We start from the raw sequence: 25,121 nt of genomic DNA on the forward strand, positions 1-25,121 counted from the left end.
AAAGTAATTGTGAGTCACTCCCCTTCAAAGCATTTCCATGGATTTCTTAAAGTTTTTTTTCCAGTGTGTATTCCAAATGTTTTTGTGGGGATGATAAATTCTTCCTGTCTCACATTTAATTTTGATCCATCAAACTGGCTCTCATTTTGTTTTTTTCTTCTGGCACTAAGGGCTAATTTGCCTCTTTTAATTGAATGCAGACATTGCATCTAACATGACAGGCACTACCCACTCAATACTGGGATATTGTCTTTCCCGACTCCTGCTTGCCTTAATTAAAAGCAGAGAACTGACCTCTGCTCTGGACTTTGCCCTGTTCCGTGCTAATACTTTTACACGTCGTTTCATGCTAAGGCTCAGCAGAGCACATGCAAGCTCCTGGCTGGCCAACATTGTTTGTTTGTTGTTTTAAGAGCAAGTTTCACTTAATAGTCAGGAGGCTCCTCCTTGCTTCAGTAAGACTGTTCCGCTGCCCCGTCTGCTCTTCACCTGGCAGTGAGGGAAGAGGGAACAGGTGCAGGGGGTGGTACCACTGGGCACAGCAGCTCAAAACAGGAGCAGATTTGGGCTGAGCGAACAATTACTTGGGCACGTGTGTTTTGTAGCTACACCACCTCCTGCATGACCTCCTCTGGCTTGAGGGCTCAAGCCTCTGGATGGGCAGAAACCCATTTCATAGAACTATAGAATCATTAAGATTGGAAAAGACCTCAAGATCATCCAGTCCAACTGCCAGCCCAACACCACTGTGCCTACTAAAGCATGTCCTGAAGTGCCACATCTACATTTTTTTTTAACACTTCCAGGAATGGAGACTCCACCACTTCCTGGGCAGCCTGTTCCAGTGCTTCACAACTCTCTCAGTAAAGAAGTTTTCCTAATAGCTAACCTAAATCTCCCCTCTGTCATTTTAAAACTGTTACCCCTTGTCCTATCACTACACTACCAGATAAAGAGCCCCTCCCCATCTTCCCTATAGGCCCCCTTTAAGTACTGGAAGTCTCCTATAAGGTCTCCCCATAGACTCATCTTCTCTAGGCTAAACAAGCCCAACCCTCTCAGCCTTTCCTTGTAAGGGAGTTGCTCCAGCCCTCTGCTTATCTTCACGACCCTTCTCTGGACTTGCTGTAACAGATCCATGTCCTTCCTGTGCTGAGGACTCCAGAACTGGACACAGGACCCCAGGTGAGGTCTCATGAGAGTGCAATGGAGAGGTAGAAACACCTCCCTCACCCTGCTGGTCACGCTTCTTTTGATGCAGCCCAGTATTGTATTGGCTTTCTGGGCTGCAAGCACACATTTCTAGCACATGTTGAGCTTCTCATCTACCAGCACCTCCAAGTCCTTCTCTGCAGGGCTGCTCTCAATCTGTTCTTTGCCCAGCCTGTAATTGTGCTTGGGATTTACCTGACCCAGGTGCAGGACCTTGCACTTGGCCTTGTGGAACTTTGTGAGGTTTTCACAGGCCCATCTCTCAAGCCTGTTGGGGTCCCTCTGGATGGCTTCTCTTCCTTTCAGCATGATAAACATGCCACTCAGCTTGGTGTCATCAGCAAACTTGCTGAGGGTGCCCTCAACCCCACTATCCACGTTTGCAACAAAGATGTTAACACCGGTCCGAATACCGACCCCTGCAGAACGCCAGTCTTCACCACTCTCCAGCTGGACATTGAGCAGTTGACCACAACTCTCTGAGTGCAACTGTTCAGCCAATTTATTACAGAATCACAGAATCACTAGGTTGGAAAAGACCCACAGTATCATCAAGTCCAACCATTCTTATCAATCACTAAACCATGTCCCTCAGCACCTCAATGTCTGCCCACGCAGCCTGTTTATGCAGTGTGGTTTTTTATATAATTATTTCTACAGAGAGTTTGTGGCTCAGTGCAATGGAATACATCTCTGCTACAGTACCTGGTTTCTAAAGTACACCAGAATTTTTCAAGTCTAAATGCTATGGCTTTTACATAATATTCAGCATTTTGCATAGTCTCCAGCCCCTGGAGAGGGTGGGATCAGACAGCTCAGCTTTCTGTTAAAAGCCTTCTCTCTCCTGCTTCTGGAGAGAAAGTAACCAAGTGATCTGCATTTACATGAAAGGATAAAATACAGAAAGTGAATATGACACCCAGCCTCCACAACAATTTTGAATATCTCCTGAGGGGGTTAATCTTTCAGGGTTTTTCTGGGAGAGGTGGAGGAGCTCACTCGGGGCTTTTTGATGTTGGGGTTGGCAAGGCAAAGCACAAGACTTGGCTGCTATTAACAGCTTTCCACAGGTTTGCCAGGCAAGGTCAGTCACAAGGTCACCCTCACCTTTTCTCTGATGCTTCACAAGATGATAATGCCTGAAGCAATTCCTGTATCCCCCACCCCACAGAAAATCTTTGTAACCCAGGTGCTCACAGGAAGCCACCTTTTCCAAGACACAAAGACATTCAAGTTCTATGAAAGAAAAAGAACAAACGAGCTGAAGCCAGGCACACACAGCTACTTTAAATACAGAGCACGTGTAGTTTTCTGGTATCCCAATACAGTTCATACCCCTGCCTCTGGCTAGTCCTAGAGACTTGACCCACCAAAAGATTTTCATTTCACTGCAGGCATCTACACTGAATATTTTGGCACCTCTGGCATCACTGAAGACTTCCTTCAGGCCTTACTTTACACGAAAAAGTCCTGTACTTGCCTGCAATTCTGCCACCAGACATAGCAGAGCCCTCAGCCTCAGTGATGATGAGCTTCTCGGTGCAGGCTGTCCTCTTGCCTGCTCAGCAAACAGGAGCCACAAAGCAGAGGCTCCCCTGAGAGCAGAGAGGGAGCAGAGAGGATGATACTGGTGGTATTATTAGTAATAGTGTTACCCACGTCGACATGGGTTGGAACAGCTAGCTGGCATGCAAGAAAATTGAGGTTCAGATCTCTAGGGAAGATAACATAAGCATAACCCAAGTTTTCCATTGCAGTGCTATATGTAGTGAATATTTAAAGCAGAACCACTGCAGCGGCATGCAGGGAATTCCACTTTAGGTATTAAACTCCTAAAACCTTAAGTTCCATCTATCTCCACTATCTACTCATGGACTTGGTTGGTTTCCCATTTAGCATGCCGTCTTGGTCTGGAAAGCATCTGAGCTTCCCTTTAGAGAAGTGGTAAGAGCCATGTTTGGTATGAATCTGTCAAAAGTGACCCTGGGGTGGAAAGACAAGGGAAAACTCTTGTGGATGTCACCACGGAGATTATGTCAGTCAGCAAAGCTGCTGACTACAGGAAGAAGATTTTACAACACATCATTTATACCTCCCCGGGTAGAAGAATGCATCGTCCCTGCATCTGCACAGGGAAGTTTTCTGCTTTGGCTGCAGCAGATATGCAGTGGAGCAAGTAATGGGACACAGGAGAAACCTTCTGTGTGGGTTGAATAGGATGGATCGTGGTAGCACTGAGTCCAGAACGTCTCCTTACCCCACCCACAACCTGCTGTTCTAGGTGTCATCCATCAGAGCTAGGGTTTCAGTCTCCTTTCTGGGGTTCACACCATCCCTGGGGAGAGCATCACAGCAGCAGATAACAAACAAGCAAGGCAATCAGCTTTAATGTGTTCTGCTTGGTTCTCACCATTCACTCTCTACAATGCTTCAGCTGTGAACTTTTAACCCTGAACTTGTTCCAGATTGTGAGCCTCTACAGCAGACAAGCCATAGGTGGTAAATCCACCTTCACACAATGGTGTCTATTGAACCATTCCCCTCAATGCTTCAGTACAATTCACCTTCTGCCCACCTGCTGCTTTTCTGTCTGCTCAAATGTGTGTATTGGTAGTAGCAGCAAGTTACTGTGGGAAGGAGAGAAAGGAGCAGCAACTAAAAAAGAAGGTGACTATGCAATGCAGTAAGAAGACCCAAGGATGCCTCCATATGCCTTGTCAGCCTGTTTTAGAGAAATACTGAATTTGCTAGCATTTCCTGAGAGCTAGAAGAAATCCAGCCCCCTGACAACAGGCAAACATAAGCAATGGACAAGTAAAATGTTGGTATGTGGGGCAAAGACTCTAGACTGCTTTCTACTACTTCTGCCTTCTGCTTACTCACTGGACCAAGGAGCACTGCAGCCAGGAGCTAGAGCAAAGCAACGCTGTGCAGGTGTGTGCACGTGGACAGCAGAATCTTCTTGTCTGACACTTGAGCTGCTCGAGGGAATGACAGCCAGGGTAGGTCCCGCTTGTTGCTGGAGCCCTGGCTCTTAAAGGGTGTTGTTAGGCTGAGATGGCAGCTTCCTTGTGCTAACACAGGCTGCTTGGAGGACTGACTCCCTTTAACACAGCACAGAAGACAGATACAGAATACTTCTAGTGTCTTCTAGAAATAACTCCCAGCATCACCTGTGCAGGGCTAAACTTTATTGTTGCAACCTTAATACAGAGTGAAATTAGCTTGTTTTCAAATTAAACTTGCTGATCTAACAAACAACTTGATGCTGACCTGAGTAGACACACAATAATAAAAGTCCCAAGTGACACTTCTTGGTTTAAGAGTAAACCTCTCTGTCTTTTGCAATAACATCCCAAATTGGTGCCAGAGGGCGTCCAACAGCTAAAACCAAAGATGACTTGTGAGAGATTAACATAAAACAAAGACAGGACCAGTCACCCACCCTCGCAACATCCCTTCTGTTTCCATATGTACCCAAAACACGCATTCATCTGCTGCTGGCTTAGTCATCGCAGATTGAAAACAGACAGCAAGATGGAAACTGGTCGAGCCAGTAGTAGAGCTATGTTAATTTGTGCAACAGTGGCAGCAACTTGGTGCTCAGCCTTGCTGACTGCTCTTAGAATAAACCGGTCATCATTCCAGCAAGGTTACCACGGATTCCTGCCATAAAAGGAGCAGATTGCTCTTAAAATCTAACTGTTGCAGATGAGAAATGTAAGAATGGCTAAATAAGAAACAGCTCACTTGGCTGATTTCCTATTTTGGCCCTTACAGCTACTGAAGAAAATCCCTCTTAACAACCAAGAGAAAAATAAAAAACAGCTGAATATCTCTTCTTAGATGGTTAGTTTTCACATTTCCACTCAAGTCAATTTTGCTGTTGGCTCCGCTCTTGGCATGAAACTGGCCCTGAGGTACAAAACAGGGGATGAGGCATAAGTGTGGGTTTAGGGTTGCTAAACCTTCAGCTGGAAAACCACACTCACAAACACAGAATTTAGACCTCGCTAAATAGCAGATGGTTATTTAATCAGAAAGAATGAAAGAAAGTGACTTCCATCAGCCATGCTCAACTAATAGCGAACTGGTGTGTGCTAGCAGAGTCTAATCTCAATCTAATTGAAATGAACTCAGATTTAGTTCTTCAGAGATAAGATCTAGCTAACAAGCCTGCTTTAGAAACCAACCAAACTTCTCATAAAGCAGCAGCCTTCAATATGTGGGAGGGTGCAATACCTCACAACTGTTTTTTTCCATAGGAAAAAGATGTTGGAGAAAGAGAGGGAAGGAGATGTACGACATTTTGAACCTTCAGGTAAGTGCTTGTCTCTCCCTGGAAATCATCCTCTCTTTTGGGACATCTGACATGAATGGAAAGAGTGGATGTTCTTAAAAACTAAGAGAATCTTAGATTTACAGTCTAGAGATAGATCAAGTATTTCCCAACTCTTTTGAAGATGGGAAACAAAGGTAACTTCTTCCAACTTTTTCTGTTTTCAGTTTCTCACATACATGTCCAAACAGAGTAAGAGTTTGCTACACAAGTTGAAAGGTTAAATTTTATTAGAAAAATACTTGATTTTTTATAGCATTGCATGTTTTACATATCCACCTAAATGTTTTTTTATCACTTTCATTCAAATTCATGAGTTGTTAATAGCTTCTTCATGCATTCTTTGCAGTTAACGTACTTGTACATACAAAATGAGTATCCATAGTAGAAGGGCATCTTACTGAGAGGCAGAAAGCCTTTTCAGGAAAAAAATTACTTCTTTGTACTGGAAAATCACAGAAGGGATGCCATGGTTTTACAACTTCAGCAGATGTTTCGAATTCCCTCTTTCTCCTGTGGGGATTTGTGGGGGGTGAAAATCCAAAAGTCATTAACTAAATGGGCCACAAACCAAGGCTCAAAATCATGAATACTTTCACTGGTATCCACCTCTGCTCTAAATTATGCACTCTTTTTCCTTCCAGTGTCACACATACAGATTCAAGAACTTTGTTCAGGTCACTTGTTTTCAATGATGAAGAGCCAGTTCAGCCTGAAATTCCACAAACTACCAAGCTCCTTTTGAATAAGGATGAAAACTGACACAGTAGGATAATTTTTGAATTTCCTGGACTACAAAGCTCTCACAATGCTTGTAACTTCCACATTAATGGACAAATAATGCTGTAAAAGTCAGCATTTGTTGCACTGTGCCTTGAAGGGGTTTAAAACAAGAGAGTGCAAATTAAAAACATCTATAGGTAGATCAAGTCTATTTTCTTGGGGGTTATGGGAAAGGCACTGGAGTAGAAAGGGCTCGTTAACCTTAAGCAGTCCCTTTCAGGTACACAAAATGTCATCAGTACTTTGGAGAACGTAATCAGAGAAAGATGGAGAGAGGGAGAGGAAACCAAAGGCAGCGCATAGGTGTATCATCTAAGAGGGACTGTGGAATGGATAACAGATTGTTCCACTGTGACCCACACAAAGCTGGCAGTACTTATGTCACTTCATTGATGGTTGATCACAGTCCAGTGGTTCTTAATGGCATACTTTGATATTTTTCTCTGTTTTACACTTTAACATCTATCCATAGGAGTAGCAGCAAGTATCTCTACTCAGAAAGGTACCTGAAATCACTATCCATGGGTCTCAGTGCTCCAGGGGAGTTGGAAGTGCCTTCACATCCACTGAAGAACACTTCAACATCAATACAAATTTTAAGGGAGTGCAATTGTACCCTTTGGAGTTAGCCACACATCGCTCCAACCTTCCATGGAATAATAAAAATACATAGTCAGTATTCATTCTGCGATCGGGTTATGGTAAGATCCTATGTGTTCCTTAATTGAAGTCTCATGCACCCTGAAGAATGATTTCAGTCATGATTACTCTACTTCTTCCTGATCCAGTGAAGTCAAAGCCTTCTCCTGCAACATAGAAAGAAAAAATTGTAAAAGCAATGTGGACTCATCCTAGTTTCGAGACTGTCAGTAGGTTTACCAGTAGGATTTCCTGAACTCACGTGCTACCTGTTCCAATGGATGTGGACTGTACAGCAGCTGAACTTTTCCATTCATTTCATGAAGCGCAAAGGATTAGAATCTCCATTGCAAGTGCCTTGCAGCAAATCCAGGCAAATGAACTACGAAGGGCAGGAGCTCAGCAGCACTGCTGGCAAAAGAGCAGCTTGCACAACCGACTTTGGAAGAGGAATATGGAGATAAATAAATGCCTTTGTGAGCAGGTAAAGTGGAAGCATACCACACCATAAAAGCAGGCTGTATGAACTGCTAAGCTACTGTGCTGTCCCCAGAACCTGCCAACAGCAGACTTCTCTAGAGAAGTATAAGAGTTTAGAGCAAGTGTGAAGTTTCCTAGTCTGTCTTCCAGCCTTCAAGTGTTTGTGGTGGAGAGACTCTCTGTGCCAGGAATGGGGTTTTTTTAATACTCAATAATCCTCCATGAATGTTTTTTACTGATGTGTAGACCTATGTAAATAAAAAACCTGAAGCACAGAAGATGTCTCGTAGCAAATGATTCCACAGCTGGAGCACATGCTGTGTAAAAGAACATGCAGTTTGGTTTGGTTTGCACGTGACCCATGTTAGTTCTGTGAAAGTGTGCTGATTCAATGTGCCTTAGGCTACGTACAAGTCAGAGGGAGCAAAACACATACCCAGCCACCCTGATCCTGAATCCATGGCTTGAAGTGTTCTCTGGGGTAGTTTAATCTGAAGCCCAAGACTAAGTTCATAGGGTGGTTGTCCACAGCAGTAAGTCTGTTGACAACTTCCATTGTAAAAACAAGTTTTGTGCATTGTACTTGGCCTCCTGGCTTTTTTGTTGAGCCTGCTGAGACATCCTCCAGAAACAAATCAGTGATCCTCTTGAAGAAGGTGTAGGACAGCATGTCTTTAAAATAATGATAGAAAACCCTGTCCTTCTTGATCCAGAAATGAGAATAAGGATTGGTTAAATCGAGGAATTGCTTTCCCCATCTCGTTGAGAAAGGAGAGCATCTCTAGGCAACACATGCAATATAGTCCAGTTGTGGTGGTGACTGCAAGAGATGACACAACTCCCCCACCTCACTGCAAAGCGGTGAATTTATGGTTTTTGCTTGAAAAAGTCTTCAGGGTTTCTTTGCATTTGAATGAGAGAAACAGAGAGAGAAAGCAAAACAAGTGTGACACCGATATTGAAACCTGTGGGTAAGGAGACATGGGAATACAGGTGTGTCAGGAAGATGACAGTAAAGACAAAATTATAAGAAGCACTGAACAGCTGCCATGCTGAGCTCCGTTTGCTCAGTCATGGTCTTTGTGATGCTTCTTACTGCATATGGGTACCCCTCTGCTGCAGGAGCTGAGAATGTCTGCAGTGAGGGAGTATAACATTATAGAACAGAAGGGGCAGCTAAAGAAAGGAGTAAAGGGAACAAGTACCTTTAATTTAATAAAGAAAACATCCACTCCAACTAAAGAACTCACACGGGGAGAGGTTCTAAAGGTTTTGGGCAGGGCTTTCAAAATGCACTCAGAAGATTTATTTCCCTTCGGCAACTCTCAAAGCTGTAGTAGCATAAATATGACAGCCTTCTAGTAGGATCCAGATAGCAAACTATGCCAAAAGGCTTTGTGTCACTCAGTCATGAAAAGAGCTGGTATTTTGGGGCAAATTCACAATGAGTTGTGTATCCATGTTTTAAGCAGAAGCTTACTATTCTATTCTGCATGGAATTAAGCAATGCTATTTCTCCATGTGCCTGATGCTTTGCTCCAGTTAAGAGTCTGGGGAAGACCAGGGTCTTTAACACCCCACTGCCAACAGTTTGGGCTTTGAGGTATGTCTGGTAACGAGCCAGAACAAAAGAACAGCTGTAGGAAGTCCACAAATATGGACTTAAAATGAGGGAAAAAATCCCTCCCTCATCATTACCATTTATACTTTCTGCAACTCATTAAGACATACTCCAAGTCTTAAGACATACTCCAAGTCAAGGATTAAAGAAAATGCAGCTATGGCAGGACCCCCCTTGTCACCTGAAGTCCCTAGAAAGCTTGCATTAAAGTAAGTTTCTGAAGACATCATGGAAGGCAAGCAGTTCAGATCTATAATGGAGATTGTGGAGCAGTGTTGTCACATCTCCTTGGACTTATAAGGATGCTCCCTTTAATTGCAGTACCAGCCAGGACTTGTTAGAGGACTGCAAGAGCAGTCCTTGAAATGTGAGCAACAGAACAAGAACCAGCAGACAAAATTTCTTCTTCTCAGTGTCCTACTGCAGAAGTCCCAAGTTCTCCACTATGTCTAGAGAAAATACTTCTGTGCAATCCCAACCCAATATATTGCCTGTGAGCATTAAATTCTTCACCCCTACCATGTTCCTTGCCCTCACTTCCATCAGTAGGATAGCTATCATCTTGCTCCTGAGATGGACCCTGAAGCATTATCTTGAATGACACATCTGAAGGAGGTTCCTGGGATCTGGAAGTAACAAGCTGGGCGAGTTTGTCTGCAATGTGGTTGACATCTGCTGTTTCACCTGATTGGGAGTGAGGATGGGAAATAAAGAAGGCAATTAATCTCTTCAGGAAATAATTAAATGATTTACTTGTTTACATGGTAACATGGTACAACCCCTCTCTGGTGTCTGAGCAGCAGCTGACTATACAGGGGCTGTATAGAAGCAAGCGTGAGTGTTGCTCACTAGTGTACATCCTTGCAAGCCAGAAGTACACCATGTATTAAGAAATGTGAGAGTACTGCTCTACAGGACTGTGAATCTTAGTCTGTACTGTGACAGCGATATTGCCCATGATTAGTGCATCTGTAGGTCCAGATTCAGAGATGATGGTGTGTTTGAACGCCTTTTCCTTGTAAACACAGGCTGAGCTGAGGGGAAGCAGACTTCACTTTACAGGCACATCAAGCACTACAATTTTTGCCTCCTTGACTCTATTGTGTTGAGCAGAGATGAATACTGTGAGAACTCAGCAACCAGACTGGCTTTATCCACCTTGCATAATGACCCTGTTCAGGATTCTTGCTGGCTGAAGACATCTGTTGGTGACGGGACTCCAGCAGGGATTCTGCTGTACCAAAGTTAGCAGGAAGATCTGTTACAAGGTTTGTTTCATCTAAAAGTGTTCTTCCCTACAATTCACAGAGTTCGGGATGTGAAACTTCATCTCCCCACTACTGCTCCTGCATGGCGAGCAGACATTGAGACAAGCTCAGCAGCAGTCTGATCCATAACGGGTAAAATTCAGAAGCAAGAGGCTTGTGTGCTTAGCAGCGGTTAATGCAGCCTGTAAAAACTGTATTTCCATGCTGGTGAATTAACCCCAAGACTTTTCCATCCCTTTGTCTACCTGCAGAGTTTGTCAGGGAGCTGCTAAAGTTCTAGGAAGGGGATCAAGCTGTTCGTGACTTCGGAAACTTAAGATTAAGCAACTGGTTTAAAACCAAACAGGTCTTTGATTTAGATGAATAATCCCCAGACCCAACCGTTTTTACTGCAGAATGGCCTAGGCAAGCTTACAGAGCAGCTGTTAGCAGCATAAGTGATAAATATTAATACTGTTAATATTAATAATAATGTTTTAGAAATTCCTCCAGCAACTTGCTGGAGGGCAGATAAAGCCCAAATTTGACGCCAGGCAGGATCCTCCGTGAGGTTAACACCCAGCCTGGGGAAGTTTTACCTCAAAGTCATGCTGCCACCCATGCTGCAGCAAACATGGTGATTAATTGGTAGGGCCACCAAAAGATTGCACTGAAACCCTCAAGCTATTTCCTTGGTAATATGAAAATAAAATAGATACCTTGATGGAGACATGTGTACCTGGCAACCAAGCAATGGAAATTTGTAGTTATATCCTCCTAGCAAAAGGCACTGGGCTGAGACAGGAACCTTTTCTTAAGAGATGCAGCTGGCCTGTCAGGAGAGAGGTTTGGTGGGTAGGACCTGCCCTTGGACAGTTAAATTGATCAGGGATGGGGCATTAGGCTGGAGAAGTCGGTCATGGGTGATTTTTAGGTATATGCTTAAATGCAGTGAAAGGGGAAAGCAATTGCTGTGACACCAACAGTATCAAGCCAGGACAAATTAAACAAACAGCTAATGTAAGAGGTGACCAAAAAGTGTAAGAAAACACCTTCCTCCTGCCTTTCCACAGGCCACCAGCCATTTAAGATATTTAGAGAGAGATTTAAAGACAAACAGCAAAAGGAAAGAATTAGGACGTAATTTTCTGATGCTGAGAATTCCCTTCTTGAAATCTTTCAGATTGTTCTTCAGGAACGAACCTACATGACACTCCTCCTTGGGGCAATGGTGACATTGGGGGCTTTTCCTGCTCTGCTCTGCTGCAGAAAAATGGTAGACAATATCCTGACAGGGATTTTCTTTTCAATTGCTTTTTGCTGTGCTGTTGCACCACACCGCTCTCCTAAACTGCCCCTTCGATTGGTCCATCTTTATCCTTGGATGGTCTGTCTTTACTTTTCTTCTAATGAAGGATGATGGTTTCTGCACATTAGCCTAATTTTTCAGAAGTTTCCTGTATTTGCTGACAGACAACCGACACTGGGCATAGGCCATTAGGATCTTGTATTCTATGCTGTCTCGCTCGTCATCTTCCAGTGGTATTTCTTCCATACTGACATCATTTGGTGAAGACATCTTGGTTCCTGCAAGAACATATTCTAAGTTTTAATGGCTTAGGGAACACTGGTTTTCAGGAGAACCAACCAGTACTTGACATTTCTACAGAACCTTTCCCCAAACACCTTACAAATCTCAGTGATGTGAAGAATACTGCAGCACTTGGAAGCCAGAGAAGCACTACTTTCTAGAAAGACAATTTGATTACTGAGAAATTCCTCAGGCAGTAATCAAAGCAATCAAAGAATGGGAATGAGTTATATGCCGTGTTGCTCTTAACTGCATTTAAAGGAAATGCAGGAAAGATGAGGAAATTAAAATACTATTCAATAGTTGGAGTGCAGTACAGGAAAAGAGGAAAGCCCATGACAATAATAACTAATTATTGGGATGGAAGAAAAACTTATTTATCAAAAGAGTGCAAAGGAAAAGCCTATACTGTGGCTTGAATGAGCAAGCACCTAAATGCATAAGAATTGTGCTTTCAGAGGAAGCTTTGACAAATTTAGGCTCTGAGTGCTCTAGGGAGGAAAGTAAACAACAACTAGCCCAAACATTAGGAAAAATTACGATATTTACCTATCATAATGTTCTCAACTGTCATTTCACTTTAGGGGCATGAGTCAACGATCTTTCATATTTGACTGTGTGCAGTGGGTGGTGTGGTGGCACTTAGGTAGTATAACTCGCTATTGTCTAAACAATCATAAGGATCCCACAGCATGCACATGCGTTTTTACATCTTACTATTTCCCTGTGCATTGTAGCTCATTAAGACACTGCACAAAGCACTTTTAAGTCTTTGCTAGATCCATTTGCCACCCAGCCTCCTTGAAGCCAGAGCAACAACAAGAAGAAAGGAGTGATGAGCTGTAATAAAGCAACATAGCTGCTGTGGTCTTTTTTATTCCTGAAAAGTTGCCTTCTGCAAAGCCTGGATAAGGTTTTAAATGTCTGGGCAGGCAGCCCAGACTGCCAAGAACAGGTTCTCTGCAAAGTCTCTGTTCAGTGACCCACATATAGTCAAGCAAAACTATGCACACATCCAGAAACTGTCACTGGGGGTCTCTGGGGCTGAGAAGCTGAAATAGGGGGCTTCTGTTCTCACTGCCCTCTCTTAAACAAGCACCAAATTCACTCACACTATGCCCTCAGACTGATAGAAGCAAATTTAAGCTAATTTCTTCCTGCCTGGATTACTATTCAGGGATTTGCCACCTTGAATGTAAGAGTATCACCCATATGTTTCCAGCAGGACCTGTAGAGACTACTAATGGAGACTCACATTTGGCAGTTAGAGGTCTGAAGTCATCATCTGCTTCCTTCAAACTCCAGGAAACTACATGTTGTGGTGTTATGATTCATATTTTACTGCCCCTAAAACTTCATTTTTCCTAAGTGTTAAGGTGAAATAAGTCAAGTGGGTATCTATGACTTGCCAACTCTTCATTTGGTGTGAACCATCCTAATTCCATGAAAATCCACAGGAGCATACTGGCTCACTTTTAGCAAAGCCTGGCTTTAAACTTCTGAACACCTCTATTTGGAACACCCCCCTCCCCGCCTCGCACATGCAACTCATTTCACTGCTCAGGCAAAAAGGATGCCATTAATCATCTGGATATACGTGGTGTTAGGACTGACACACTTTAAAGGGGAACAATAAAAAAGTTTGAAGTGACTAATTAGTCAAAATATTTTACTGCCCCAGCAAGCTATGGAAAGAAACAAAGCTTAGCTTATTTGTCACCTTGTTTTCAATACTGCTTTTATTGCATTTTTTAAACTTGATTTTGGTGAAGTTTCACATTTGTAACCTTTTAAATTAAGAAAAACAGAGTTTGTGGCACTCTGTGCTATTTTGCCCTTAGCTGCAGAAAGCAACCAATGAAACAAAATTTAGATAAGCCCCTTACTTTTTTGCTAGTGTGGCTGAGACAACAGAAGGAAAAAAAGAGAACATATAAGACCTCCAAACCCTCCTCACCAAATGTGTTAGTGTAAGAAATCAGACCAACTCCAAACCCATGACTGATGTATTCTTAGTTTGGCATTGTCATTACTGGGAAAGGGGAAGAAAAGAGATAGAGGAAGGAGAAGAGAAAAAGAAAGAAGAAAGGGAAAAGGGTGAGGAGGAAGAAACCTGGGAGTGTCACATCATAGGTCCAATGTGAAAGTTCCTCTAACCTTGCACTGCTAAACACATCTATGCAACTCACAGTCTGCATCCTCTTACAGGGACTCTGTTTGTCCCTCAAGAGACAGGACGGTTCCAGATGCTACTCTGGGATATCACTGGCTTCCACTTTCACTTTAGGACAGTCACTAAAGAAATAAGAGGGGGAAGAGTGTGATACGGAAAAGGGGGGAAAAAATGGGGAAATACAATCCAGCACATCCATTGGTAAAGAAAAGAAAGGTTACTTGTTTATCTCTCAAAGATCTGCTATGTTAAGTCACCCCACGAGTTAGCTAAAACATGATTTCCCAATCGTGCTCAAGTTAAGGTATTGGCCCAGCACCAACCCAAGCCTCCAACAACCTGTCTCAAACACATGGCAACAGCCTCTGAAATTTTCTTCCCAGTGCCAGCCTTAGTGTCAGCTTACTCAGTTTTCTGCTAGCAGTGTGCTGCAATTCAGTGCTTAGGTATCTATAGTTAACTTCACATGGCAAAACATCTCACTATGCTTGGATGAGAATGTATCCCGTTAGCATCCAAGGTACAAGCAACTACATTGTCTTTGAACAACCTCCTGGGCTTCAGCAGAAGCCCTATCGTGTGAAGGGCCCAGCACTGCAGTGAAACTTCTTGCTTATAAGGTCATGCCAAGCTGAGTCCCTTTTTGCTGGATGTGGCCGGGGCAGTTTGGAGGCTGGAGGAGAGGCTTCCTTTCTCTTGCCTTGAGATATTCAAAGGGTCAGCAGGAGCTTTGTGTCTTCTCACAACATTTGTGTGGGCAGCTTTAATGAACCTGCAAGGGAAACTGGAAGCCCAGCAGGAAAAAGTTAGCAAGAGATTTTTACAAGAAAAAAAGCTAAGTGGAGAAAAAGAATTGGGAGCTAGAAATACTGAGGAACAAAAGGAGAACTGAAATTACAGAAGGCAAGTGTGGGATTGCTGCTTCTTCCTTGCTGTGTCTAGGAAGGGAGCACTGATATACATACAACCCTCAGGAGCAAAGGTAAGACCTTTTCCATGCTCTGTGATTGTATGAGCACACCTTCCAGTGCAAACCAAAGCAGCTGAAAGAGTGTTTTAAGCTGCACAGCACTTCTTCGTTTCTCTGTTGCACAGAAAGCAAGGTTACAGCAAACCCCTTCAGCTAGTCAAGGAGCACAGGAACAGGCAATACCCTTTGACCTGGAAATTGGACCAAGCATTTATTTCATTTTGAAGTTTGTTCAGAAACAGAGATAAAATTTTAAAGGCTATGCCATTCTTTTTTACTATTTAATACTCTATGCAAACTCAGGTTCCTCCCTGAAAAGATCTAACTTCACCTTTCAGATCAGACACCGACACTACTTAAAAAAGCACAGCTTTCTCCACCATGGGTACCCTTTATAGATCTAAAATAATTAATGTAAAATTAAGATGTGCTCGTTTTTCACTAATATAAAAATATAAACAACAACATAAAAATAGATAAACTATTATAGAAAACCTATAAAAATTGTAAAGTAGTTACATAAAATAATATAAAAATTCATTCTCAAACAACAAGAGAAATTACCAGTAGTAGAATTAAAAGAAACTTTACAGCGCTATACACTGGGCTATTACCAGTATGTTGAGAACAGATCTACCCAAGTTGGTTGTACAGATAAAAATCAAATAAGAGTTCAAAGGTTGGTCTCCTAAACAAGGCTAAGAGCAGACTGATGGCAGGAAGTAGGGTATTATTACAGCTTGCTAGTATGTAACATCAAATAAGCACTTCAACTGTATAGCTAAGCCTGTACCTCACTCTCCTGGGGAACCTCTGAGAAATGAAACACATTATGTTGGTAAAAATGTGGTATAGGAATTTCCTTACTGGGACTTTTTTTCAGCACTGACATCTCGGTGAGAAATCTCAACCCCAGATACACAATGAGGCTGGAGGAGCATAAAAAAGGAACAAAGAGTCAGAGCTTATTTATGCCATTACCTGCAGGTAGCAAGAAAAGGAGTTAGCACCACGTGCTGGTGAGTGTTTACAACAGAGAATACGGTAGCTAATTTGCTTTTCAGTTCATTTTAAAGTTTGAAATCTTAACTGGTGACTTACATGTCTCTTTAGACTTACTTCTTCATACTATAACCATGGTTGTATTTCAAGTATCCCATCTGGTGTTGGCCAGGGATGAGCCAGGCATTTTGCAGAAGCACCACTTGCTTTGCATGAACTCTCTCTCAGAAATGAGTTTCTATAAAGAATGTTTTTTAATGCAAGCATTGATTTGGTTTGACAAATTCTTGGAAGTCCTGCTAAAACCCAAATCTGCATATTATTTCCTAGGATGATTAAAAGAAACTCAGAGGATCAGATTATGGAGAGTAGCAGCATGGTCTCATTCTGTCTACTTGAAAACTCTGGTCTAAATTATTTACCTTCTGGAGCTTGCAGGCTCTGAGGGAGCAGTGTTTCCCTCTCCCTCTTTACTCTCCTCCATACCTTTTTCTCCCATTGTCATCTGTCACATCCACATTCTGTTTCCCAGAAAATGGAAACCAAACTGTTGACACTCATAGTGGTATATTTAGCTATAACCCACCATCCACTTCAAGGATTATCTGCCAGGATGGAGAAATTTGGCAAAAAAACATATGGACTTCTCTGAACGGCACGACCACAAGACCTGATTTCCTGTGGAGTCTCTGAGAGCCAGTACTGGCTAAACTTGCACATGTCCACAAAAATACCCCCTAAACTTGTAGCACTGTAACAATACCCCGGACCAATTGCAATGATACTCAACTAAAAGCTTGTGAAGTTTATTATATGAGGCTGAGTGGGCAGGATAGAGAAATACGACCCTTAAAAAGAGATAAACTAGAAACGTGACTGTTTAATCTTTGTTAGGAGGAAGTGTAGCCTGGAGGTTCAAGTACAGATGAAATAAATGTTGATTTGGAGGACATCCAGCTATCAGCCTGTGTTCAGCAAAACTGGACCAAGTGGTGTACTGGCAATGCCATTTCTCAACAGTTGTTGTATTGGTATTATGTGTTAATATATGGGTGCATGTACAGCTGCAAACCAATGTGGTGGATAACTCTACAAGTCCACTTGGCTCATCACAAACTCCCTCTGAGCCCAAACTCGGGTGCTGCACTCATCCTTTCCCAGCCGCTTCTCTCCTCCTGCTGCTGTTGGCATGCCTACTGTTGCTCCTCCTCAGGTCCCCACAGAGCATAGACAAGCTCTGCCATTATTTCTTCCACATGAAGATTCGTCTCCCTGCCTCACTAACAGTCATGGAATTTACCTCCAAAAGGCTCAGAGACCTTGACCAAACTATGACAATGTCGTTGCTGACCCTGCTGTTTGTCTCAATCCCCTGTCACATACACTCTTGCCAGGACTAGTAAACCCCAGGGAAGCACATGTAGCTGAAGATAGTTCTGTTGCAAGAGGCAGGACCTGCACTGAAAGGCTGAATAGACAAAGCAGAAAGAAGAAGTGAAAGAGGCCCCTGAAAAATGATCATAGAATCATAGCATCATAGAATAATTCAGGCTGGAAAAGACCTTTAACATCATCAAGTCCAACCGTAAACCTAACACTGTGAAGCCCACCAATAAGCCATATCCTTAGCACCACATCTATGCATCTTTTAAATCTGCCAGGGATGGTGACTCGACCACTTCCATGGAGAGTCTGTTCTAGCTATTGATAACCCTTTCAGTGAAGAAATTTTTCCCAATATCCAAACTAAACCTCCTCGGTAAAACTTCAGGTCATTTCCTCTTGTCCTAACTAACAGATTGTTAGCCCAAGCTGTTCAGGTCTGGTCCCATGCTTCTCCCTCAGCCAGCAGAGACAGAAAGACAGCTGCTTGCCTGGGATGCCTATTCTAAATAAAACATTTTCTTTTTTGAGAGAATGCTGGAGAAAGGCACAAACAACAAAAGCACCACTGTTTACCTTACTGACTCATCCCAGGTGCAGGTCTTTCCCTTCAGCTCTGCTCTCATGTACAAAGGAGCAGACTGGGACACAAAAAATCTTTCTACAAATATATAAATAATAAAAGGCGGACTAGGGAGACCATACAGTCCCTATTGGACACAGAAGGAACAACAGTAACAGGGGATGAGGAAAAGGCCGAGGTACTTAATGCCTTCTTTGCCTCAGTCTTTAGTCGTAAGGAGAGTCGTTCCGTCTGTGTACTAACCCAGGAACTAGAGGAGCATAATGAGGCTCCCATGATCCAAGAGGAGGTGGTCAGAGCCTTGCTAGCCTGACTGGACAGCTACAAGTCTATGGGGCCGGACGGGATTCACCCTAGGGTACTGAAGGAGCTGGCGGATGTGCTGGCCAAACCCCTTTCCATCATCTTCCAACAGTCCTGGAAGACTGGGGAAGTCCCACTGGACTGGAGGCTGGCTGATGTTGTGCCCATCTACAAAAAGGGCCGCAGGGAGGACCCAGGAAACTACAGGCCTGTCAGTCTGACCTCAGTGCCAGGGAAAGTCATGGAGCAGGTGATCTTGAGTGCTATCATGAAGCACATGCAAGAGAACCGGGTGATGAGGCCCAGTCAACATGGGTTCACAAAAGGCAGGTCTTGCCAGACTAACCTGATCGCCTTCTATGACCAAGTGACTCGGCTGCTGGATGAGGGAAAGGCTGTGGATGTGGTCTTCCTGGACTTCAGCAAAGCCTTTGACACAGTTTCTCACAGCATTCTGCTTCAGAAACTGTCAGCCTCTGGACTGGACAGGCGCACACTCTCCTGGGTGGAAAACTGGTTGGATGGCCGGGCCCAGAGAGTGGTGGTAAATGGCATTAAGTCCAGCTGGAGGCCAGTGACAAGTGGGGTTCCCCAGGGCTCGGTGCTGGCTCCAGCCCTGTTCAATGTCTTCATCAATGATCTGGATGAAGGCATCGAGTGCACCCTTAGCAAGTTTGCGGACGACACTAAGCTGGGTGGAAGTGTCGATCTGATGGAGACTATGGAGGCTCTGCAAAGGGATCTGAACAGGCTGGACCGCTGGGCAGAGTCCAATGGCATGAGGTTTAACAAGGCCAAATTCCGGGTCCTGCACTTGGGGCACAACAACCCTATGCAGTGCTACAGACTAGGAGAAGTCTGTCTAGAAAGCTGCCTGGAGGAGAGGGACCTGGGGGTGTTGGTTGACAACCGACTGAATATGAGCCAGCAGTGTGCCCAGGTGGCCAAGAAGGCCAATGGCATCTTGGCTTGTATCAGAAACGGTGTGACCAGCAGGTCCAGGGAGGTTATCCTCCCTCTGTACTTGGCACTGGTGAGACCGCTCCTCGAATACTGTGTTCAGTTCTGGGCCCCTCACCATAAGAAGGATGTTGAGGCTCTGGAGAGAGTCCAGAGAAGAGCAACAAAGCTGGTGAAAGGGCTGGAGAACAGGCCTTATGAGGAGCGGCTGAGAGAGCTGGGGTTGTTTAGCCTGGAGAAGAGGAGGCTGAGGGGAGACCTCATTGCTCTCTACAACTACCTGAAAGGACGTTGTAGAGAGGAGGGTGCTGGCCTCTTCTCCCAAGTGACAGGGGACAGGACAAGAGGGAATGGCCTCAAGCTCCACCAGGGGAGGTTTAGGCTAGACGTTAGGAAAAAATTCTTTACAGAAAGGGTCATTGGGCACTGGAACAGGCTGCCCAGGGAGGTGGTTGAGTCACCTTCCCTGGATGTGTTTAAGGCACGGGTGGATGAGGTGCTGAGGGATATGGTTTAGTGTTTGATGGGAACGGTTGGACTCGATGATCCGGTGGGTCTCTTCCAACCTGGTTATTCTGTGATTCTGTGATTCTGTGATTCTGTAACGGAGACTCCTGTGCAAGGGGAAGCAAAGGCCAGGATTCTTCTCCCAGCCCTTAAAGCTCGATCCTCTCCTCTGAGTGGATGACCGTAATTGACTGATAGTTCTCACGGAGAAAAGCAGAACCATCATGAGTCTCCAGAGTTCATTAGTCTGTAAGCAATACACTTTGCAGAAGAAATATTTTGTATATATTGAGTCAGCCATTCTCCTAAAACCCTTAATGGATAGCTATTTTCTGTGCAAGAGTGGTGGAACAGCTTTAGGCTGTACAGATGCTGTGGAAAGCTAGTTTTACACACAAGCCCACCAGAAAGTCCTTCTCCACATGGTAGCACAACAGCTGCCTCTAAGACGGAAAGCAATAACTTGCAGACTGGAGGATTATGCACTCCTTATTTAATCTTAACTAAATAAGATACAACATAATTAGTGAAGGCAGAGTTACACGAGAATGATAAGAAAAACATCCCTAGAAGCAGCAGATTCTTCATGAGCACTGTTGTGCAACAGATCAATTCATGCCATATAAAAAGGTCTATTCTGATACAAGTCTTTCAACAGAGAAGTTGTCTCCTAGTCTGCAGCTGTTCAAAAGTATTTCACATATTCAAAGCTGAGAGGCTTCCAAAGACTCAATCTCTAGTAGAAGAGTGATGCACTACTTGGTTTCCAGCACCAGCAGAAATGCTGAGGCACATTATGAACTCCAGTAGACTAAATCAGCTGTCACCGCGCAGCAAGCATCTGGGAGCAAGAGAAGGAATGACAGATCTGCTTACTGATGATTTCAGGGGAGCATGACACCTGCTAAATGCCTTCACCATTTACTTGCTTGGGTTAGAGTTTCTTTCAGTTGTAAATGAAGGCATTTTACCACAAACGGACTTTCTAGCTTGAGCTGGTCTGTAAGAGCCAGATGGTGAGGAGTTGAGTCTATATGAATACACTGGGGTAGTCTCAAATTTTAAATTCAACTTTCTGTAACTATCTGTAGTGTGGCTGGAAGAAAATGACTTTGCTCTTCTTGGCTAGACATGTCAAACTTCTTTCAAAGATGTACAGCCAACAGCAGCAAAGCTAGTACAGCAGCTACAAAAGTCCCAGGGCAGTTTATTTCTTTTTTTGACACCACAGCTAAACCTGGAAGTACAGTGTTCGGTACCTAGATGAACGATCATGAATACAACCATTTTACCCATATGCAACTAAGATTCAGAGCGTCTTGTGCTGCATTACAGACAGCCAAACATTATGTAAGAAAAATAAAGTTGAGCAAAGAAAAGAGGTTTGTATTACCTTCCTGGTCTGTTGCACCAGCAGCCTTGAGTGCCTGTGGATCTCAATTCTTCCTCCTCCTTTCCAGTGCCTAGACTTGTCTTGCTAAAGCCAGCCTTGCAAGCACAGCACTTCCCTTCAGAAAACTGAAGTTCAGTTCTTTCATTTAATATTCTCAGTCTTTCATCAAAACATGTGTTCTTAAGCTTTCACTAAGAAGGGCACTGCCCTTGCAATAAAAAAAAAGTGTCTCATGTACTTCCTTACAAGAACAATGTTCACACGTGTCAACTCACTTATAAAAAGCAGAAAGGGTAGGGCTGGCCCTTTCAGCACGTGACTTCTCAGCAGCGCACTAGGGAAAGGGAGAAAATGTCTATTGATCTTTGGGGCTTCTTGCCAAATGCTATTTTTTTTCCTTCCAAACCCTCTTTTTCTCCATGGTGCAGGTTGAATCAACTAACTGTTTTGATACCAGAAGGTTAAGTGTTTCAAAAACAGTTACATCTCTTCTTCTATAAATAACGGTCAACAAGTCTATGTTTTTTCATGTTGTTGCATTTTCTTCCAAAATCATTAAACATTAGTTTGATAAGATTGGTAAAATACTTGCAACAGCGATACGGTATTGCTTTTGTAACTTGTGGACCAAAATTTCATTACCTATGTAACTAACCTGAAGGTAGCTGGGTCAGAAGCACACATCCATATTAAGGGGGATTTTCGCCGTGACAGTGATCTACTTTTGAAATAAGCTTGTATATGAAATTGCAAGCTAGGAGGGGCCTGATGCACATGAAACAGCTGAAGGGGGGCAAACTCTTGCCTTTATCTGTGGCAGAGAAAGTGTTTTAGGAGGTACAGTGTGGATTCTGACTGGGAGGAGGTCCCTTCCAGGAACAAAAGCATTTGAGGCTGTGCCTTTCTCTGAGATCATTGTACAGAAAAGATCTGTCTGGTGCCTATCCTGTGAAGGGAGATATTTACTAGCAGAAACAGAAATGTAAGCAGAGCCAACTTTAGCATTTCCAGGGAATAGCAGCTTGGAGTTCACTTACATGTTGCAAGCTTATAGAAGCTTTTTTGTTCCTGTTCACTGAAGCTTTCTATTTCCTTCCTGCTTTACTAGGGCCAGCTGACCTGAGAGCAATAATAGTAGATTGAAAGCCTGGGTATTATGGATTATTAATGATCTGCCATTGCCTGACTGCAAAAACTTCAATTTTCATTTTCTTTTCAAACGCATGCTGTACCCCAACACAGAGCATACTTTTTCCATTGCTAAGAGCGGGGTGGGGGGGGGAACCCCATGGTATTTGAGGCCCAGGAAAGGGGAGGGTAGCCTGCTGGAAGCACAAAAAAAGACCTAAACAATCACCCCCTTAAAAGTGCTGTGTGAGATGACTGAGAAAAAAACAAACTAATATCAACTCTGCTTCATTTTATCTATTTTATCTCCGTAGAAATGATTGCATTGTTGTTCTGTGCTGTATTATGACAAAACAGGCAAAACCTGGCCATTTTCCACCAAGCATTTGTGTTGACCTTTTAACCAGAGCTGGATGTGTAGCCCTGCATAACTTTTGAAATATACTGGCAAAGTCAAACTTTACTTTGTTTTGATTTGGTTGAATTTGACTTGGTTTGGTTGCGGCAGCATCACTACCCATGGAGCAACGACATCCCCTGACATAAAGCTACTCACTCGACCCATCACTTCCATTTGTTTCTGCCATTTTCTACTTCAGAACCAGAATATCCCTGTACCTTTGATGCTATCCATTCTGATCATCATTTTTAACTGCTGAGAAATCAAAATACTTGGATTCTTTTAAATCCCTAGTGGTATTTAAGAGAGGGTATGACAGTCTGTGTTTGCTAATTGTCAGTCCTTGCTGCATGCAGGAAAAGCCATAGCAAATTTTCTGCCTTGGCTGGAGCTCTGGGTTCCTAAAATGTCTGAGTAGAGAGACCAGACTTTGTCCATTATGGAGTAATATGCAGAACAGGGATATTTCTAAGTATGTTACAGCTAGCCTGGGCATATGCGGATGTAAAAGAAGGCTCTCGCTGACAGGACTTCTTTTTTGATTTTGGTAGTAGATTTTTCAAACAAACAGAATTGGGAACAGTCCCAGAGGAGGCACAGTGAATGCGTAAGGGAATATATGTATAGATACAATATGACAAATTTTTAGTGAATTTTAATTATTTTTGCTTCATTGTGCGTCTCTGTTTTCCCCTGACTGCTTTGCCTGCCTAGGAAAGCGTAATTTAATAGCCCTTCCTGAAAGTGTAATAATTTTGAATAACGGCAGCACAATTCCATGATTTACAGGAGGTTCACATTTGGTTTCTTTTTGAGTTCTCAGTCCCTTCATAATGTTTCTCACATTAAGATGCCAACTAGGTTCTCTATCCTGCTTGTATCATGGATTTTAATTTCCTGGAGTCTGCTCATATTATTAGGGTTCTTACCTTTTCTGTTGCCACCTATTTTATCTAACTCCTCTAGCTCTGTTATAATGGCCCCATTTACCTTTGGTTAACCCAGCCAGACATATGATGTTGCTCTTCTCTCCAAAGGCTGCTTCAAGGATTTTATATTTTTCCAACTTTGGCAAATTTAGGACAGCTATAAACTAGTTTCAGTTTTTGTTCTACTTAATTTCCAGTCTAAAATCCTTGCTATCCCAACCTTCAATTTGCACAGTCTGTAAAAGGATACTTATAAAAAACCTCATTGTTTCCAGTCACTTTCAGAGTGTCTGTGAGAACTGATTTTTATGATATGTATTGAGCCAGAAGTATAAAAATATTTCCCTGAAAAACTGGGGGGAAAGCTTGTGATCTCTGCTGAGAAAAACTAGATGTTTCCTGGAGGGAAAAATAAATCCAGGAGGAAAACAACATGAGAATTTGTCCATCCTGAGTTGAAAAGGTATAAATTAATTTCAGTAATTAATTAGTCTTGCCTTGTGAGTTCAAAATGGCAGAGGATAACGTGGCCAGGTCATTCTACTCAGTGGAGCATTTTCTGACTGAGGAATCTAGCAACCGGCTCCTTCCACCAAAGAAGGGCAGGAGAGAAAAAAAAAACATCAAAGCAAGCAGATCGATTTACCCCACTCATGAGCCAAACTTCAGAAGAGAGTCATGAATTTAAGGAGCTTTTGGCAGTGCCAGGGGCCCTCGAGTGCCTGCACAAGCTGGGCACAGCGGGGACTGATCCCAGGGGGGGTAAGCGCTGCCTCCACACATCATCTGCTAAAAAACACCCGCATCTCTGTGGACCTAAAAGGGCTCCGAAAAGAGGACTGCGGGGTTTCGGACAGCTCAGGTCTAGGGACGCGCAGCAGCGGGGAAGGTCAGTCCCGACTTGCAGGGTGGAAAGGATGACAGCTGAGACGGGATGCAGAGCATCTGGAAGCCCTGCCCCTGGGAAGGCGGTGGTGGAGGCTGCCGGCACCCGCGGGGATGGGGCCGGGAAATGAAAAGGAGTCGGGCAGCGACACCCGGCGGCGCCTCCCGCTGCCACCGGTGCCCTGGGACAAATGGATGGTGACGAGAACAGTGACAGCCTCTGCCCCGGCCAGTCCCCATCCCTGGAGGTGTTTCAAAGACGAGATGCTCAGGGCTCTGGTTTAGTGGTGGACAGGTACGGTTGGTCCTCATGATCTCAAAGGTCTTTTCCGGCCAAACCATTCGCAACAACCCTATGCAGTGCTACAGACTAGGAGAAGTCTGGCTGGAAAGCTGCCTGGAGGAGAAGGCCCTGGGGGTGTTGGTTGGCAGCGACTGAACATGAGCCAGCAGTGTGCCCAGGTGGCCAAGAAGGCCAATGGCATCTTGGCTTGTATCAGAAATGGTGTGACCAGCAGGTCCAGGGAGGTTATTCTCCCTCTGTACTCGGCACTGGTGAGACCGCTCCTCGAATACTGTGTTCAGTTCTGGGC

At 43.7% G+C, this 25,121-nt stretch overlaps 2 protein-coding genes across 2 annotated transcripts in view; one reads left to right on the top strand and one right to left on the bottom strand.

Annotated features, from left to right (window-relative positions):
* The window catches only part of LRP6 (LDL receptor related protein 6), a 704,489-nt gene that overhangs the window by 136,080 nt on the left and 543,288 nt on the right, over positions 1-25,121 (top strand). The gene's annotated exons all lie outside the window — the stretch shown is intronic.
* On the bottom strand, positions 6,982-21,486 carry BCL2L14 (BCL2 like 14). Its single transcript, XM_069850952.1, is given in 7 exon segments — positions 6,982-7,140; positions 7,890-8,156; positions 9,399-9,433; positions 9,594-9,761; positions 11,469-11,705; positions 11,708-11,908; positions 21,187-21,486. Coding segments are annotated over 6 exon segments (942 nt in total). The 5' UTR covers positions 11,901-11,908; positions 21,187-21,486; the 3' UTR covers positions 6,982-7,098.

The sequence above is a fragment of the Phaenicophaeus curvirostris genome, chromosome 1, assembly GCF_032191515.1.
Source record: "Phaenicophaeus curvirostris isolate KB17595 chromosome 1, BPBGC_Pcur_1.0, whole genome shotgun sequence".
NCBI lineage: Eukaryota > Metazoa > Chordata > Aves > Cuculiformes > Cuculidae > Phaenicophaeus > Phaenicophaeus curvirostris.